The sequence below is a fragment of the Aquarana catesbeiana genome, linkage group LG13, assembly GCF_042186555.1.
Source record: "Aquarana catesbeiana isolate 2022-GZ linkage group LG13, ASM4218655v1, whole genome shotgun sequence".
Lineage (NCBI taxonomy): Eukaryota > Metazoa > Chordata > Amphibia > Anura > Ranidae > Aquarana > Aquarana catesbeiana.
In genome coordinates, this window is record NC_133336.1 from 60,207,066 (window position 1) to 60,227,166 (window position 20,101).

The following is a 20,101-nucleotide window of genomic DNA, read 5'->3' on the forward strand; positions in this document are numbered from 1 at the left end:
TTTTACTTTAAGCATTATTAAAATCACTGCTCCCAAAAAAATGGCAGTTTTCAAAACTTTTTTTTGCATTGATACATGTCCCTTGGGGCAGGACCGGGTCCCTAAAAAGACTTTTTATGACAATAACTTGCATATAAGCCTTTAAAATGACCACTTTTGGTTTTTCATGTTCGTGTCCCATAGACTTTAACGGTGTTTGTGTGTTCGTTCGAATTTTTTGCCTATTGGCATGTTCTAGTGTGAACCAAACCGGGCGGTGTTCGGCTCATCCTTCGTCTCAATATTGAAAAACGAAGAGGCTACTAAAGTTAGGAAAATTTTAATATGACAGAGTAAAAATTCGGAGGTGATGTAACGTATTGTATTGTTGGATGAAAACTGTACAAGAAAAATGTTTGTGCTTGTCCCATCAGATAACGTCACACAACCTGTCCTGATCAGCTCTTGAAAGCTGTGTACTAACGATTAGATTATCGTACGATCGCTTCTAAAGTGGTATTTTTAATACGATTTTCTGATCATGCGTACTAGGCCTTGTCTATAGGTTTATGCTTAGTACCAAAGGATCTCACATGTAATGGTTAGGGGATACTGCTCTCTGCTATACACCACACCACTATGTTACTTCACACCTCTACCTGCATTTTGCAGCCTAAAAAAATAAAAATAAAATAAAAGGCTGTGGCTTGGAGCCTCTAGAATGGCATGGAATTCTCCCTGCTTAATGCAACCTGATTGGAGAAGTGGCAAGTGCCACAGTAAGGCCATATCACTGCTTTTACAATAGACAACTAAATGCTAGGGAAAGGGTTGGATATGAGGTTAAAGAGCAATTTGAGACAACATGTGAAACCAATTAGTGAACTAATTATGCTAAACAGCAAACAATGCAGCTGTGCTAAAATCAAAACATTTGCTGATCGTACACTGACCCTGTCACTATAGAGGCAAAACTAACGGAAATACCTGCAAAAAGAAAAGCAAAAAGAAAAGCCTTTCTTTCAAGACAATACCTCTCAGGGTCACTGGGAGCGTACATCTTAAATCTGTGTCCCCAAACACATTCAAACTTCTAAATCTTATTGATGGCTGTGACAGACTTCTTAGTACCATTTCTATTTTTTACATAAGGGTTTTTTGTATGCAAGAGAAAAGCAAGGTGTCTTCAGTGGGTGTAGTTGGTAATCGCTCTTCCGCATTAAAGCCAGGGGTCCCCGGATCATCAGATTACTGACATAAGGGAGTGGGGTAGTTGCTGGGTGTTCAACGGCACTTGTGGGCCAATTTATGATGATTTTTTTTTAGTTCATGCCTGGGCAGAACAAGCATTTTCAGCACATCTTTGCCAAACATGCACATTTCTTTTTTTCTATAAATAAAAAGTGGACTGCTGAACATCTTTCCTTTTCTTCTTCTCCACAACAAAAGATGGTGTTCTGTAGTCCTGCATAGGAGAACTCAGTGCTTCCTGTGCAGCAGTAGCAGTGTTGTCTACTCACTGCAGTAGGTTAGGAGCTCAATGCATTTCTAGCAAGATCACCAAATATTTTTCTGAACTTGAAGTGTTATTAAAACATTGGTAAATATGCATGTAACGCATACATTTTTCAATGCAAGAATTTTTTTATAGTGCGCAGACATATACCATACTTGTTACTAAACCCACAACTATAAAATCAGCCTGTATATGCAGACAAACATGCCTGTTATACTCACTGTGGAACCTAAGGGGTTAATCCACTGTATTGTGTAAAGAGGCTGTTTGATCCTTTCGTCTCCGATCCTCCCCTTTTTTTACTGTCCCCGATCAATCTGCTAATAGAACAGAGCAGTGGGGGCACTCTGCACATGCTCAGTTTAATGTGTATTGCTAGAGAGGTTTTTTTTCTTTTTTGGGAGGGTGCATGTGATCAGCACAGGGCCAATTAGCACTGTCCAGACAAAGTCAGGGGTCTTGCAGCCTCATAGGACAGTCAGAGGAGAACAAAAAATCCTGCTACAAGCTTTAACAAGACACTGATAGAAATCACAAGACTGCTCTAACTGGGGATGAGAAAATGTTTTTAGCAGTTTATACTTACTAAATAATTGCATTTCCATGTTCTGTGTACTGTGGGAGACCAGACATAGTAAATGCAGGGTCCTGGTTTTAGTAACGCATTGTTCTGCCTCAACTAGGAGCTGCAACTCTGAATTTCACTTTTTGTGATACTACAACTGAAGCATGACATAGCAGCCCATTCAGATGACAGATCATGCTCTATTATAAACTGACTTGGCCTTCCAAAACAAGGTTTACGACAGGGGTCTCAAACTGGTGACCCTCCAGCTGTTGGGAAACTACAAGTCCCATCATGCCTTTGCCTGTGGGATTTATGCTTGTAACGGTCAGCCTTGCAATGCCTCATGGGACATGTAGTTTTGCAGCAGCTGGAGGGCCACCAGTTTGAGACCCCTGGTTTACAACAATAGGACAGACGTCCCGTACTGATTCAGAAAGAGGTGATGGGTGCGGGCCTTTGGGTCTTGGCAAGGATGATTTTGAAACATCTTTTATTTAGGAGTGGAAAAACTTTACACTGCACTTACAGTGCAGCTAAGCCCCAAACCAAACATATAATACATTACAGCTTACCAGTCCTTAGTGGTGGTAGCTGCATTTGTTTTATTTCACTTTTCCCTTATTTTTCACCTGGTAAATCTGTCAGTAACAAACTAACAGACTAAAGTAACAGTCTTTGGGTGACAATGCTCACCCACCACACAGCATCTATAGAGGAGCAACATTGACCCTCTAGGGCAGGACTCTACAGAACCTCCCCCTTTCTGTAGTCATCAGAGATAACTTGGAACATCATAACTGAAAAGACTGCAGCAGAAGCAGAGAGCACAGAAAGTTATCGGCTAACTTTTAGAAGGATTTCTAGCAGGTTCAGGATAGTAACAATTAAACAAACCAAATGTAATAGATCAAATAGAATCAAATCGGAGAAGTACATTGTTAAGGTTTACATAAACTTGTTATCATCATCAAGCTAAAGGATACAACTGTGGTAGGCAAGGGACAGGTACATTTGAATTCCAACATAGCTAGACCCACCTAGATTTTATCCTATTGAGAATAGACTACCAGTAAAAGCTGTATTATAAATAACAATGGTGCTTGTCTTAGAAAAAAACAATACAAGTACAGCACACCCATATCACTCACCTTGTTCAGGTTAGAGGATCTGCGTTCAGCAAGGTAGGTGACTTGCTGGTAATAGTTCAATGGTTCAGTAACTTTATCCATCCACTCCTGAGCTAGGCTAGGGTCCTCTTCTGCCATGTCCTGAACCTCCGACTCCAGCGCATGCAGCTTTGAATGCCAACTATCCACTTCATCCCAGACTTTCTGCAAAAAGGGACCCATAAAATATCAAATCATCTCTTTATGCCAACTCTTTGGCCCTTTTAATATGGCTGATCTTTGGTGGCTCTTACTTAGACATTAATAAGGTCTTAACAAGGTACACATAACTTTTGTGCATTGCATGCTGAGCTATATGTGTACATCATCCAGGTAAGGGGCTACCATGCCCAACTGGTACAAAGCACAGTTGCAGGTATTGCAGATATTATTTATTTATTTTTTTTAAGATACATGTATACTGCTATGCTACAGGAAACCACTGACAGATAGAACAGGTATACTGCTGTGGTGCAGGAAGTCACTGATAGATGGATCACGACTTACTTTCTGAAGTTCTTTAGCCTGGAAGATATTTTCAGTTTTTACTGTTAACTGAGCCTCAATGTTTTTGAGCCCGGCTGAAATTTCATTCACTCTTTTGGTCATAATGTTTTGGGGAGAGCACTGCTCAATCTCATTTCGGACCTAAAATGAAAACATACAAAACAGAGTTCAGATCGTTTATTGTGCATATTCATGATCAGTGGTGGACAAACGGGGCAGATTATGGCAGAATATAGACAACGGGTGCTCGACCCGAGCCCTCTGATATGGCCCATGACCTTCTGCTCTGGGATTGGAGGTCTGCAAGCCCAGATCGCGGGTTGCCAACCCGCTATCCCAGAGCATCAGAGTAGATGGAGTCGGTGCCAGAAAAAGCAAGTGGCTGCAGAGGGAGCAGGAGCTGCATAAGCTAATGCTTCCTCTATGTCCTGTCCTCCTGTCCCAGATGAAGTGCATTTGGTATCACTTCACCCAAAACAGCAAGCAATGCCAGCAGAAATTGAAAAAAAAAAAAGTCAGTTTATTAAACATCACAGTTTAGCAATGGGCATATTATGTATTAGAGTGTTTGTAACCCTAAAAATAAAAAAATCGATCCTGTTCCCTTAAAGCACGTTTTCCAGCACCGTGCTTGTGCCGTGTCATTGGGCCCCCCGTATCACCTGAAATACCTGGTTGATTCTGCCTGGTTCTGCCCTCCCCCTGTAAACTGACCACAATTTACATGACTGCTGAGCCCTAACTCCGTGGTCAGTTTACGTGCCTCCGTCATCCGCAGTTCTGCTCTGTCCTCTTTCTCCCTCACCTCCCTGTCTGTCAGCTCTTACCAGTGCCGCACAGCTCCCCTCCCTGCTGCTACAAAACAATGTGATGTTAATACAATAGCCTCGGTTAGATAACAACATGTGCCCCAGTGTATGTGCTTTATAAAAAAAAAAATTATGTTTTCTATTATTTCAGAGCGCACCTCGGTGCTTACGTGACTGCTTGCCTCTCTCCTCCCCTCCTCCCGGCTGACATCAGGAGTTCTCGGCCCCTTCTGCTGTAGATGTCAGTCTGGGAGAGGAGAGAAGTGAGGCGTCATGTGAGCGCTGAGAAGCGCTCTGAAATAAGGTAGACATCAGCATTTTTTTTTATAAAGTACAGACACTGGGGCACATGTTGTTATCCAACAGAGGGGATTGTATTATCACATAGTGGCTTTACAACCACCTTAAACATCATGGTTTTGCAATAGGAATACATAAGCACTTACAAAAAAAAAAAAAAAAAAATTCATTTGGTTGACTGACCTGCAGGTGAAGAGCAATGTACCTGCGGCTTTCCTGTGGGTTAGCTGAGCCATATACATTTAAGCAGGAGTTTTGGTGCGCTTTCAAAAAGTGCACCATACCTGCAAGACACAATAAAAGTCTATGGCAAAGCTCAGCTAACCCACAGAAAAGCCACAGGTGCAGTGCACTGCCCTGCACCCAGTGTGTGGGCAAACCACAGCACATCAGTGTGAAAGCAGCCTTAGGCCCCTTTCACACGATCGGGTCCACCTGTCAGTTCTTTCTTTTTGTGATTAAACAGCGGGTAAACATCCATCAGGGAACGGTTCCATGGAAAATGATGACCCCGATTGTTGTATAAAACCTTCATTGTACTATTCTATTAAAAAAAATTCAAATTCTGAGCCTTTTCATTTCATTGTGGACCAGGACCAAATCACTTAAGTGGCCCTCGCTCTTCAAAAGTTTGGGCACCCCTGCTAAAGACCAACATTTCTGACCCTGAGAGTGACTGGCAGGGAAATATCTGACCAATCTTTCACAATGTAAACCAGTGCTGGGATTGCTAAAATATCTACCCAGCTCTCATGGTGGCACACATGTGGTACCTTTGTACCTTCTGCAGGAAGATTTTCAGTAAATTGCCTGAGGCACCTAACATAGCTCTAGCTCTAGCACAGTAATCTCAAGTATTGCTGCAAATGGTTTCCTTTTTTCAAGCCAATGGCTTAAAATACTGAAGTTACAAGGGGAGAACAATACTCTATCACAAATTATGGCACAGTATTGTGGAAAGCATTACCACAGTCTGTACATAAACCATGTTTCTACAAGTCATATACAAGTCAATAACTGATGTGGAACAGGAACAATTCACCATAGTGTGTGCCCAAAGCAAAATGTAGGCACAGGTTAGAGAACATTGATTATAAATGCTCTCTTTGAACTGGAGTTCTTCACATGTTAAAGCCAAACTTTACTCATAACAATTTGAAGTAATGTAAAAAGTAATGTTCTTTAGCAAGGAACATACATTCCACATTAATAATTATGCTACAAAATTTAGTGTATTCTGTAAATTTAGAAACAGGGATAAAAACCCCTGTTTTTAACGCAAACTGTTGGACAGGTTAATTTGGTCGGTTGGCAGACTGGTTGGTGAGTTGAGCTATGGATTGTTCTGTTTTTGTCTTTCATGTGTTTGCTCTTCCATGTGCTCCTTGCTGTGAAGGCCAGTTATAGGTGGGGGCAGGGGCCATTTGTTTGATTCTGTAAATTGCCTCCAGCATTGCCGCTGTTTCTTCTTCCTAGAGGCTGCCATTTTGCTGAAGCCCAGAAGCCATAAGCAGCAGTAAATCTTTTTTTTTTTAATTCTTTTTTTAAGGTATGCATCATGACAATGTAGTATGACATGACAGTCTGCTCTCAGTGATACCCATCAAAGCAGTAAATCTTGAGGCTGTCAGCAGATTGGCCTTCAGTGGCTCTGATTTTCGGTACAATGCCATAAATAGAGGGCAACTGAGCATGTGCGGAGGGTGAGACAGTGTATTGCTGGATTTTAAACAGTATAGGCACTTATTTATAAGGTTTTACAAAGCTATACCTGCAAAGCCTGAAGTGATCTAGCGGGACTTAATTTTCTGACTAAAGTTCCACTTTAAGTACTTTTTTGCAATACATGCACATTTGCCAATGGTTTGTCTCTTTATAAACACTAGCCAAAAATCCAGTAACTGCACTACTTTCTGTTTTAACTGACAAAACAGTGCTTCGGCTGCACAAAATCCCAAGCAGTATTGCCAGCTCCTTCTTCATTTTCATCCGTTGGACTATAAAACTTCTCCCCTTTAAATTATGGCGATGAGGAAGGGGGTCTTTTTTAGTCCAGCAGAGAAGAACCAGACAGAGCTGTCAACTTCATTTGAGATTTCAGTATGGCAGAGGCGGCATCATCAGCTCATTACAGGAAGACAGGTGTATGCTGGAGTTCTGGTAGATCAACAGGTATTTTCTGTACTTGCAGCAATTTTTAAGGGATAAAAACACAAAAAAATGTGCATTGTATTGAAGCGATACAAAATCTGCATGTATTACAGAGATGTCCTGAATAGGTTTTTGTTTTTTTTTTATTTTGCAGATAAACAGAAACTAAAAGAAAATCAGGATCGCTTGTTTATTAGCTTTTCAGTTATTATTGTACTACTGTCATTACATACAGCAGAGTAAGCAGTAACTGTCAAGCTTTTACAAAATATACAGAGAGAGGTGTGTCACCTTTCCTTAATTTTCCCCTATTAATGCTTTCTGGTTACTGTGTGGTTAGGCTATTTGCACAAGATTTTACACTGCTAAATGCGAACAAGGAAAAAAATAAAATAAAATCATACTTCCTTTAGAAAAGGGCAGCACTTTTCACATCACCTCTGATATATATATATATATATATATATATATCTATATCTCTCTCTCTATATATATATATATCTCTCTATATATATATATAGATATCTATATCTATAGATATCTATATCTCTCTCTCTATATTTATATATATATATATATATATATATATATATATATATAGAGAGATATATATATATATATATAGATAGAGAGATATATCTATCTAGATATATCTATCTATCTATCTATCTATCTATCTATATATATATATATATATATATATATAGATAGATATATCTCTATCTATCTACACACACACATCTGTATTGTAAGACAACTTACCTTCTCTTCCGTTTCATGCAGGAACTCTTGGCACAGTGTAGCGTATGACTGAAGTTCTTCGGGGACCGTTTCTGCGTATCGGTCTTGCAGTTTCTCCATAATAACCTGGGCCTTTTCCTTTTCTGAACAAACCAACCTGAGATACTCCTGAAATAAGACAACACATGACTGCAATTAGTTCCATAGGAAAACCCCCAGCTTTTCCCACATGAATTATTTTGAACCTTGACTGATTGTTGATAATCACTAGCAATAAGAAAAAAGTCAATAGCCCATTACAAAAAAGATAATAAAAATGTGTGGGTAAGACGGTTCACTGTTGCGTTTACCTGAGCTGAGGCAACATTCAAAGAGAATAGGAATCACAACAGTGATCCAATGATCGGGTGGCTCAGAGAGTGCAGTGTCATCTTTCACATAATTAGAGTGATCAGTACGGCTTTTCATTCAGCGAGAAGAATAAACGCTGCTGAAAGCTGACTTAGGTAAGTGTTCTACTGTCAGCCCTGGACACAATCTAATGCCTGTGCTCCGGTTGAAAGTCCCATTCCACAGCGGGCGTTATTTAAATATAAACAAACCGGCACATTTCCCGTCCGGTGCTTTTCAGACTTTAGTGAATAAGGATCTTTGGTTTGTCTGAGTTTTTTATCTCCGCTGAACAGGTCTGGCTCTGGGCCAATGCACCAGACAAATACGAATGAATGAGAAGGAATGCGTATTGATAACACTCCCTTGTGAACATAATTGTTAAGGTCTGCGGTAACACTTGAGAAAGCACCAATGCTTGCAACAATACTGGCTGTGCACAGCCCACACAGTTAAAGGATCACTCCACCAAAACCTGGATTTCCGTTTTGGGTAGATCCTGGTTGACGGATTCTTAAAGAGACCCTGTCACCACCTATTACGCTGCTAAACACAGGCAGGGAACTCAATTACATACAGCAACCCCGACTGCTGCAGTGATTTCACTCTGAAGTGTGTCCAGACTCGATCACTGCAGGTGGTCGCTGGCTGTGTGAACAAGCATGAATATCTGCAACCGCCGACAGCTTGTCATTACTGTGTATGGGCTCGACAGTCACTTCTATACACATGCAGCTGTCAAATCCTAGCAGCAAGCATCGGATTCATGCTGCTGAGATTTGCACCATTGCTAAACGCTTGTGCAAATAGAGCCTTAGGCAAAGCTAGGGTGGCAATCCAGCGGCAAAACCAACACTTCCAGAAAATTGTTATGAAGGGCCTGTCATCAGTGTGATTTAGCGGAATGTATTTTTAATAAAATTTGAAGTATATGTAAACTTATAAACAAAAATGTAATATATTGCAGACTACAATGAGGGAAAAAAAGTATTTGATCCCCTGCTGAGTTTGTACATTTGTCCACTGACAAAGAAATGATCAGTCTATAATTGTAATGGTAGTTTTATTTTAACAGTGAGAGACAGAATAAAAAAAAAATATCCAGAAAAACACATTTTAAAAAAGTTATAAAGTTAAATTTATTTGCATTTCAATGAGTGAAATAAGTATTTGATCCCCTATTAGCAAGATTTCTGGCTCCCAGGTGTAATCTATACAGGTAACAAGGTAAGATTAGGAGCACTCTCCTCTCCGGCTCCTCTGCCTGCTCCACTGACGTCTTCTGCCTCTGCCGGTTCTTCTCCCCTCTCCGGGTCATCTCTGCTCTCCGCTGATGTCTTCTAGCCCTCTCCGGTTCTTCTCCCTCTGTCTTTTCTGCTGTCCGGGTCTTTTCCGCTATCTTCTCGCTCTTTTGCTGGGTCTTCTCCGCTGTCTTCTCCCTCTGTTCTTCTTCCAATGTTCACTCAACACTCTCCAGCTCTAATGCTGGGTGTGCCACTACTTATATTGGCATGGGGCGGGGGGACACCAGATGTAAGGAGGGACTCCGCTGCCGGGGACACCAGATGTAAGGAGGGACTCCGCTGCCGGGGACACCAGATGTAAGGAGGGACTCCGCTGCCGGGGACACCAGATGTAAGGAGGGACTCCGCTGCCGGGGACACCAGATGTAAGGAGGGACTCCGCTGCCGGGGACACCAGATGTAAGGAGGGACTCCGCTGCCGGGGACACCAGATGTAAGGAGGGACTCCGCTGCCGGGGACACCAGATGTAAGGAGGGACTCCGCTGCCGGGGACACCAGATGTAAGGAGGGACTCCGCTGCCGGGGACACCTGATGGCATTTGGTGGCAGGCGACACTCTCAGGGCTCCCACTGATTCTGTATTATGGTTAGTTGAACAATTTCATTATATATTACAATGTAATAAATAGAAAAAATGCACTTCAATCATCCTGACACCATAACAACCATGGTGCTGGAATGATTGAAGCTCTAACACCAGGTGTTTGGAGTATCTATATCTGCTGATTGTTAAACTTTCTGGAATACACGTATTTCCATTGTGGCGTAGGATATGGGCCTGCTGTCTGTCCCACTCCCTCTCTCTCCCACCATCCCTCGTTCATCTCAGACTTTAACCACACCCCCTTTGAGCCATGCCCCTTTAAGCCACTCCCAATATTTTGCCGAAACCACACCCATTTTTCCACGCACCACATTTGACTTTTCCCTCTATGCCACGCCTACAAATGGATGCCCCGCCCCTTAGTATAATAAGACTTTGTCTACAGGCAAAAAAAAGTATCCCTATACATTTTTTTTACAATGTTGGCAACTATTCATTTGTCATTCAGCTGCAGACTCTGATCAATTTCCCAGTGGGGAAATTCCTTCATCTACCTCGCTTGTGTTAGAGGAAGCAGACTTTTCTTTTTTTTTTCCTTTTTATGCATCCTGATGGCTGAACGAAAAAACAAAACAAAAAAGAAACTTCCTATTTAAGGCCAACTTTACTTAGGGATGATGACATCTGGGCTGGAGAAACATTGTCACATAGACCAGTGGTTCTCAACCCTGTCCTCAAGTACCCCCAACAGGCCATATTTAGAGAATTTCTCTTAGATAAAATAGCTGTCCAAAATACCAAGCCATTGACTCGGATTTATAGCACCTGTGGAAGATAAAGGAAAACCTGCAAACATGGCTTGTTGGGGGTACTTGAGGACAGGGTTGAGAACCACTGACATATACCACCAGGGCCAACTCCATGTAAAAGAGAGAAAAATTGGACGGCTGTGAGTTCTAAAAGTGTTTCAAATATAAGAATTTCAAGTGCAAAAAAAATAAAAAATGGACACAGAGGAAAGTGTAAACAAAAAACACTACAATCAGTGGTGTGCCCAGGTCAGTTTGAATGTAAAGGTAAACAGCACCATAATACACATTGGTCCAGGTCCCCCTTTTGTTAATCTACTATTAATAGGCATTAAAGGGTTATGTCAACCCTAATAAACTTCTTTAGTTTGTTCTCTTTTTGGTATGTCAGATATATACTTGAAAGTTTTCTGTATCTGAAAAAAATAAAATAGCTGTTGATCTACCAAAAACCTTATGTACAGAAAACTTCCAGTGTTTTCTGCCCCTACAGACCTATCATTTATACTGTTCTCAGCTATCTCTGAGGGTTACAGAACCATGCTCCTCTATGTTATGGACAGTAGGAAAGGGGCTGGGTTCTGTAATCCCATCTACTGTATCTTACTGTCTGTCCTTATAGGGAAGGAAAGTGAATGTCACACCCGCACAGGAATTAGGTTACAGGCAAAAACACCAGCTGAAAATAAAGTAAAAAGCTTGCTTAAAATGTTCTTACCCTTGCAGACACCATTATCTAAAGATCTAAGGACTGGTAAGCTGCAATATATTATGTTTTTGTTTTTAGATATTCTTTAAAACCATACTGAGAGGTCAACAAACAAACCTCTAATGATGTCTTTGTGTCTGCAACGTCTGTTATCTCCATATTCTCCAAGCTGGAGGACACGTCCCGGGCAGACTTGTTCACTTCAGAGATTTCATCTTTTAACGCTTCTCTTTCTTGAAGTTCTGTCTCTATCTCCTGCTTATTCATTTGAGCCTTATGTAGAAGTCTGCATGGTAAAACAAAACAATATAAAGAATGTCAATAACAATAATGGAGAATATCAGTATGATAGTGTATGTATTTGAAAAAGGAGAACCCTATTTCTGTTGCAAATATTGCTCAACTGAAAAAAATCAAGACATTGAAGGCTTAACATTATCAGAGTCCTGCTCTAAATTATATTAAGGGCGGTGGCTTGCGGCAGTGATATGCTAAAAAAAAAAAAAAATATGATACTCACTTAGGTGGATGCAGCATCGATCTGGTACTGCCTCTGTCCCCCACTAGCTCTACAGGGATAACTGAACGATCAATCTCCGCTGATCGCTCAGCTCTCCCCTCTGCTTTGAGCAAAGAGCAATGACCGTCAGTCTCTGGATCTCAGCGCTGGGCTGTGGAGGGGGGGGAAGAGCAGCTGCCAGCGCCATTTTTTTGTAGCCCCCACCCCGCAGAAAAAAATAAAGTGGAGCGCTCTTGCTGCTGAAGCCGCCCTTTCCTTTTGTGGGTCATTCTGCGGCTGGGTCAGGGAAGTAAAAGTGCAGCAAAGACAGGAGGAAGCTGTTGGAAGCCCTGTTAAAATGTATGGTCCCCAATGCATGGAGAGAGCCTCATCAAAATGCAGGCATCTGCCAGTGCAGTCGGCACAGCCCCCCCCGCGGCCCAGTTTCTAATAGCCCAAGACTGGTACCAGTTCGCGCCCTGGGGATTGGGGGCCCCTAGTGTAGAGTATACACCGTACGCTCTTCACATAATTTCCCAAAGGAAACTTACAATGCAGTAACTCCAGTACATATACCGTGTGTGTGCAATATATATTTTTAAATTATTATTTTTATTTATTTTTTTACACACAGAAGACAACTGTGAGAGACATTACCCTTTTTTAGAAGAGGAAAAGAACAATGGTTACTCAGCATTTCATAGTCTGAATACTGGGTGTTCTATATGCACTTTTCTATATCTCACAATGTGAGTGCTACTCTTATCTTTATTTTTAATTTATACATTTTTATTTCAGTATTACACTATGTTATTATATTTTTTTGGGGGTAATTTTTTTTAACATGGACTCAACACACATCCGCCATTCAAGCGGAATATCGTTATATCCTACTATGACTGGTTCGCATCAAGGCCTGGGCTGGGTAAAGCCACCTGTCTAATTGGCTTACAATCTGGTAAGCATGCCATTCATCAGTTGGGGATACACTTCGTTATGTCAAGTCACTGAGTATTATCTGTAAAGTTGGGACATTTATTACTTTGGACTTCAACCAGCACATTACAAAAAAGTTTTTGTTTTTGTTGTTTTCCTGGGTTATATATTCACTTTAAATGTAATAATATTTTTTAATACCAATTTTTTCACAGATTTATATAAATTTATGCACTAGAGATATTTATATCCCACCCATTCTGGAATTCATTTTCTAGGAATATTTTTTTCAGCGCGGCTTCTCTGTTTCCAGTCTGAATATGTGTCTGTCTGTTGTACTATGTACTTGTGTTAAGAAGTATCCTGTTCTCGTTGCATTTCTTCCTTTTGTATGAAATACCTGGTGATCCTGCCAGTCCCTGTACTTTACTATTTCAGAAGGACTATGCTAGGCACAAAAGCAAATCCATCCCAGAGTGGTCAGTTTTCTTCTGCTGACACGTTCCCCTGCACAGCTATTCATTGGGAAGATCAGAGTATTGCTCTCTTTGTCTCCTGCTGACACACCCCTCTGCAATCTCCACCCAACCCATCGAAGCCTCTTATGCAGCTTAAAGCAGAAATTATGTAGTCACTCAAAAAAAAAAAAAGTTATATGCACTGAGCAAAATTATAAACACAACATGTTTGTGATTGCCCCTATTTATCATGAGCTGAACAAAAGATAAATAGTGAAAGATCTATGATTTTTTTTTCTATGTACACAAAAGGCCTATTTCTCTCAAATTTTGTTCACAAATCTGTCTAAATCTGTGTTAGTGAGCACTTCTCCTTTGCCGAGATAATCCATCCACCTCACAGGTGTGGCATATCAAGATGCTGATTAGACAGCATGATTATTGCACAGGTGTGCCTTAGGCTGGCCACAATAAAAGGCCACTCTAAAATGTGCAGTTTTATCACACAGCACAATGCCACAGAGGTTGCAATTTTGAGGGAGCGTGCAATTGGCATGCTGACTGCAGGAATGTCCACCAGAGCTGTTGCCATTGAATTTAATGTTTATTTCTCTACCATAAGCCGCCTCCAAAGGCATTTCAGAGAATTTGGCAGTACATCCAACCGGCCGCACAACCGCAGACCACGTGTAACCACACCAGCCCAGGACCTCCACATCCAGCATCTTCACCTCCAATATCGTCTGAGACCAGCCACCCGGACAGCTGCTGCAACAATCGGTTTACATAACCAAAGAATTTCGGCTCAAACTGTCAGAAACCGTCTCAGGGAAGCTCACCTGCATGCTCGTCGTCCTCATCGGGGTCTCAACCTGACTGCAGTTCGTTGTCATAACGGACTTGAGTGGGCAAATGCTCCCATTCAATGGCGTCTGGTACTTCGGAGAGGTGTTCTCTTCACGGATGAATCCCGGTTTTCACTCAACAGGGCAGATGGCAGACATCGTGTATGGTGTTATGTGGGTGAGTGGTTTGCTGATGTCAACGTTGTGGAATGAGTGGTCCATGGTGGCGGTGGGGTTATGGTATGGGCAGACGTATGCTATGCACAACGAACACAGGTGCATTTTATTGATGCCATTTTGAATGCACAGAGATACTGTGACGAGATCCTGAGGCCCATTGTTGTGCCATTCATCCATTACCTCATTTCCAGCATGATAATGAACAGCCCCATGTTGCAAGTATCTGTACACAATTCCTGGAAGCTGAAAACATCCCAGTTCTTGCATGGCCAGCATACTCACCGGACATGTCACCCATTAAGCATGTTTGGGATGCTCTGGATCGGCGTATACGACAGCGCGTTCCAGTTCCTGCCAATATCCAGCAACTTCGCACAGCCATTGAAGAGGAATGGACCAACATTCCACAGGTCACAATCAACAACCTGATCAACTCTATGCAAAGGAGATGTGCTGCACTGCTTGAGGCAAATGGTGGTCACCACCAGATACTGACTGGTTTTCGGACCCCCCCCAGACCCCCCCCCCCCCAAGGCACACCTGTGCAAGGCACACCTGTGCAATAATCATGCTGTCTAATCAGCAGCATCTTGATATGCCACATCTGTGAGGTGGATGGATTATCCTGGCAAAGGAGAAGTGCTCACTAACACAGATTAAGGCTGGCCATACATTATACTATTTTCTTATTCAATTTTCTTTAGATTTACCTTCAACTATGTAGTACAATGGCTTTCCTGATTGCATACAAATTGAAAGTGTTTAGGTTTTACCTCATATTATATGGTTTTGGTAAATCTAAAGGAAAATTGTACAAGAAAATTGTATAATGTATGGCCAACCTTAGACAGATTTGTGAACAATATTTGAGAGAAACAGGCCTTTTACATACATAGAAAAAGTCGTAGATCTTTGCGTTCAGCTCACGATAAATAGGGGCAAACACAAAAGTGTTGCGTTTATTCATTTATTAGATAGCTATACAGTAGCTATATAGCTATACAGTAGCTATATTGTATACAGTATACAATATAGTGTATACAAGACAAGAGTACTATACAAGAGTGAGCACACCTCTCACGTTTTTGTAAATATTTTATTATATCTTTTCATGTGACAACACTGAAGAAATGACACTTTGCTACATGTAAGGTAGTGAGTGTACAGCTTGTATAAGACCCCTTTCACATTGTGCCGCCACCGGCTTTACTGTCATTTTAGCGACGCTATTCGGTCGCTAGCGGGGCGGTTTTAACCCCCCCACTAGTGGACGAAAACTGTTGCTGGCAGTATCGCAGCGCTGCCCCATTGATTTCAATGGGGAGGAGCAGTAGAGGAGCGGTGAGTTCCCCCGCTCTTTCACCGCTCCAAAGAAGCTGAAGCCAGGACTTTTTCTGACGCCCTGCCAGCGCACCCTCGGGCTTTCACACTGGAGTGAATGCAGCCACTTTTTTCAGGCGCTATGCAGTCGCTGCTTTTAGCGCTGTAGCGCCTGAAAAATGCCCGCAGTGTGAAAGGGGTCTAACTGTAAATTTGCTGTCCCTGCAAAGTAACTCAACACACAGCCATTAATGTCTAAACTGCTCTAAAATGTGAATACAACCCTAAGTGAAGAATCTCCTAATTTGGGCACAATTAGCCATTTTCCTTCCCAGGTGTCATGTGACTCATTACTGTTACAAGGTCTCAGGTGTGAATGGGGAGCAGGTGTGTTAAATTTTGTGTTATCGCTCTCACTCTCTCATGCTGGTCACTGGAAGTTCAAAATGGCACCTCATGGCAAAGAACTCTGAGGATTAGAAAATGTTTTTTTTTTGCTCTACATAAAGATGGCCTAGGCTATAAGAATGCCAAGACCCTGAAACTGAACTGTAGCACAGTGGCCAAGACCATACAGGGGTTTAACAGGACAGGTCACACTCAGAACAGGCCTTGCTATGGTCGACCAAAGAAGTTGCGTGCACCTGCTCTGCGTCATATCCAGAGGTTGTATTTGGGAAACGTGCTGGCAGCATTGCTGCAGAGGTTGAAGGCGTGGGTGGGTAACCTGTCAGTGCTCAGATCATATGCCGCACACTGCATTAAACTGGTCTGCATGGCTGTTGTCCCAGAAGGAAGCCGCCTCTAAAGATGATGCATAAGAAAGCCCACAAACAGTTTGCTGAAGACAAGCAGACTAAGGACATGGATTACTGGAACCATATCCTGTGGTCTGATGAGACCAAGATAAACTGAATAATCTGAACCGATTATTCAGTTCAGATGGTGTCAAGCGTGTGTGGTGGCAACCAGGTCAGGGGGCAGTCCCCAGACCCAGTGCTGTGTTTTGGCCTAGGCCGACAAGGCCCAGGCCTAGGGCGACACTTAGCCCCCCACAAAGGCACCCGCGCCTTCCTCCCAACTCCCGCATGCAGGGCCACCATCAGGGGAGTACAGCTGAAGAGAGCAGTGGCGTTGTGGGTGCGGAGGGGGGGCCAGGAAGCAGTTTTATTAGGTGCCGTCAAGCGGTCCCCCCTCTTTGGTAAAGCGGTCACTCTCTCTCTGTTTGGCCCTCTGCTGTGGCCAATCATGGGGAGGGAAACAGTGGGCAGGAAGCTGGGCGGCGGCGCAGCGAACCTCAATTAGAGCTGCTTTCTCTCTTCTCCCTTTGGCTGACAGGAGAAAGGGGAGGAGGGGGGGGGGCGAGCGGGGAAGATACACAGACAGCCCTGCAGCTTGCCTCTCCCTGTCACAGAGCTGCTGCTCCATTTGCCGGAGAACTCGGCAGCAGCGCTGTGACAGGGAGAGGCGAGCTGTGGGGCTGTCTGTATCCCCCCGCTTGCCACCCCCTTTTTCCTGTCAGCCGAAGGGAGAAGAGAGAGAGAGCAGCTCCAATTGGGTTCGCCACGCCGCCGCCCAGCTCCCCACCCGCTGTTTCCTTGCCCACGATTTGCCACAGCAGAGGGCCAATCAGAAGACATTGGGGGGGGGGGCGGCATCATGGGAAATGTAGTCCCTGAGGATTGGCAGCCCCAGTGTGCCCACAGTTACCATGCTACAGCCCCCAGCATGCATGCACTCTGCTGGGGGGGAGCCCGGAACACGGAAAAAAAAGCAGAGATATTGAGTGTTACGGGAGGAGAAAAAGAGAGTACTGGGGGAAGCCAGAGAGGGAGCCACACTGTACCCCTGTACCCGCACCACCAGAGAGGGAGCCGCGCTGTACCCCACCAGAGCGGGAGCCACGCTGTACCTGCACCACCAGAGCGGGAGCCACGCTGTACCCGCACCACCAGAGCGGGAGCCACGCTGTACCCGGACCACCAGAGCGGGAGCCACGCTGTACCCGCACCACCAGAGAGGGAGCCACGCTGTACCCGCACCACCAGAGAGGGAGCCACGCTGTACCCGCACCACCAGAGAGGGAGCCACGCTGTACCCGCACCACCAGAGAGGGAGCCACGCTGTACCCGCACCACCAGAGAGGGAGCCACGCTGTACCCGCACCACCAGAGAGGGAGCCACGCTGTACCCGCACCACCAGAGAGGGAGCCACGCTGTACATGCAACGCCAAAGGGGGAGAAAGATGGTGCCACTGCCAGGGTACAGACATGCTACACTACTGACTAGAGTCGGCCTGGGCAACCCAGAGTGAGCGAACGTCCAGCCGGAGGGATCACTGTTGCGGTTTTGCTGGGTCTGGTAAGAGGGCCTGTTGGCCATTATCCATTACTGTTCCCAGGGACTGAGCCATTAGGAAGTGCCTAACCTGATATCCTCTAGGCCTTATTGATAACCACAACGAGCTCCAACGCTGGGCCTCCGGTCCAAAAATAGGGGGGGGGGGGTGACACAATTTTTTCCACATCAGGTGACACCAACCCTAATGATGCCACTGTCCGGGAGCCCAGTGCTACAACAAGTTCCGGCACTAAGCTCCGGTAACTGGCCAGACAGGAGTGGGCTAGTGTGGGCACCCAGGACATCTGCGGCCCAGGGTCCCACAAGCGGCGATCGGCTTTCTGTAGCAGCCGACACCTCTCTCCCCACTGTCAGCCACACACTCCGGCTCCTCCTTGGCTCCAATGTTCTAGTGTACATAGCCAGGAGGAGGAGGAGGAGCCACAGAGGAGACACGACTTCAGTGCAAGAGCAGCGCTGCTGGTCTGAGGTCTGTGTATAGTTTACAGTGCAGGATAACAGATGCACACATGGAGTTATGGGAGGGGGTAAGGGGATATGTGCTGGGTGCTTTGGGAGGGGAGAGGATATGTGCTAGTGGGGGGTCTGATCCTCCCCCCACCACTAGCACATGTCCTCTCCCCTCCCATAGCACCCAGCACATATCCCCTTACCCCGTCTCTCCCCCAAATGAAAAGATGCGGCATCCCTCTGTCCCCCCCCTCCCACGGTGTCCCTCTGTCCCCCCCTCCCATGAAGATGACAGGGCCAAATCTTAAAAAAGGGGTGTGGCCTTGACAGGAAGGGGTGGGTCATATTTAAATTAGGGGGTAGTGTAGTCAGGCCTAGGGCAGCACAAAACCTAAATACACCACTGCCCAGACCTAAACCCTATTGAGCATCTGTGGGGCATCCTCAAATGGAAGGTGGAGGAGCGCAAAGTCTCTAACATCCACCAGCTCCGTGATGTCGTCATGGAGGGGTGGAAGAGGACTCCAGTGGCAACCTGTGAAGCTCTGGTTAACTCCATGCCCAAGAGGGTTAACCACGTAAAGTGGTTGTAAACCCATTACAACCACTTTAACCTACAGGTAAGCCTAGATTAAGGCTTACCTGTAGGCGCAAGAAACATCTCCCAAACCTAAAAAGTTTAGGAGTTATTTGCAGAAATAGCGACACCGATGTCTACGGCGCATGCGCCGTAGACATCGGGCGCAGGCGCACTGAGCGTGCCATTTCTAACAGCGATCATGCCATTAGTGGCGGCACCAGCACGCATGCACGGGAGTGACATCATCACGGCTCCGGCCAGTCACAGCGCCAGAGCCGCGATACCCGGAAGTCAGTCCGGGATAGATGGCAGCGTTGGAGGAGGTGAACGAGGGCCGATGCGGGGGCTTCGATCTGAGGTAAGTAATTCATAATCAGCTAGTATGCTATTTTTTTACTGTTTTATGTGTATGTATGCTCACATGTAACAAACAATTATTATTATATATTCATTGGGTTGTTCATTTTAGCTGTGTGCTTCATATAAAGTCTCAACCCCCCCCCCCCCCCACCCTTTCAGTTCCGGCCATTAAGTCTGTTTCTTTTTTAAACAGAACAAGCTCTCCAACAGATGTACCATTTACAGGGCTGAGACAAACCATGTACCACTGCCAGGGGTGCTTACAGTGATCAGCTTTTATTTCTGTAAAACCTTTTTGCCAAAAAGGAAAAAAACACTGTTTGGCTTCAATGTTAGCTGTACTAGAAGATTTAGATATACTAACACTCTCCTGCCCCCAGACTTGCAATGCTGCTGTGGAACATCTCTGTATCCTCCTGGGGATTTAAATCCAATTCTACCTTAAGCTCTCCCAGTGCATTTGCACGGTTCCACATGGACCATTGAGCAGATACAGTCTATGGGCTCTTTGATGCCCTCCTATGGTTGCTGCAGTACTACTATTTATTATTGGCTATTTATTGGCTTTTTCCTCGTTGGAACTGAACACCGAGATTGGTTGTAAATGGAAACAGTTG

The 20,101-nt window shown here is 44.2% G+C and overlaps 1 protein-coding gene across 6 annotated transcripts in view; it reads right to left on the reverse strand.

The window, feature by feature from the left end:
• The window catches only part of SYNE2 (spectrin repeat containing nuclear envelope protein 2), a 582,128-nt gene that overhangs the window by 250,115 nt on the left and 311,912 nt on the right, over positions 1-20,101 (reverse strand). For all 6 annotated transcript variants that reach the window (XM_073609718.1, XM_073609721.1, XM_073609720.1 and 3 more), the window contains 4 exons: positions 11,612-11,780; positions 7,759-7,905; positions 3,737-3,877; positions 3,212-3,394 (listed from right to left, as the gene is read on the reverse strand). In XM_073609718.1, coding sequence (XP_073465819.1) covers positions 3,212-3,394; positions 3,737-3,877; positions 7,759-7,905; positions 11,612-11,780 — 640 coding nt within the window. The remainder of the gene's footprint in view (positions 1-3,211; positions 3,395-3,736; positions 3,878-7,758; positions 7,906-11,611; positions 11,781-20,101) is intronic.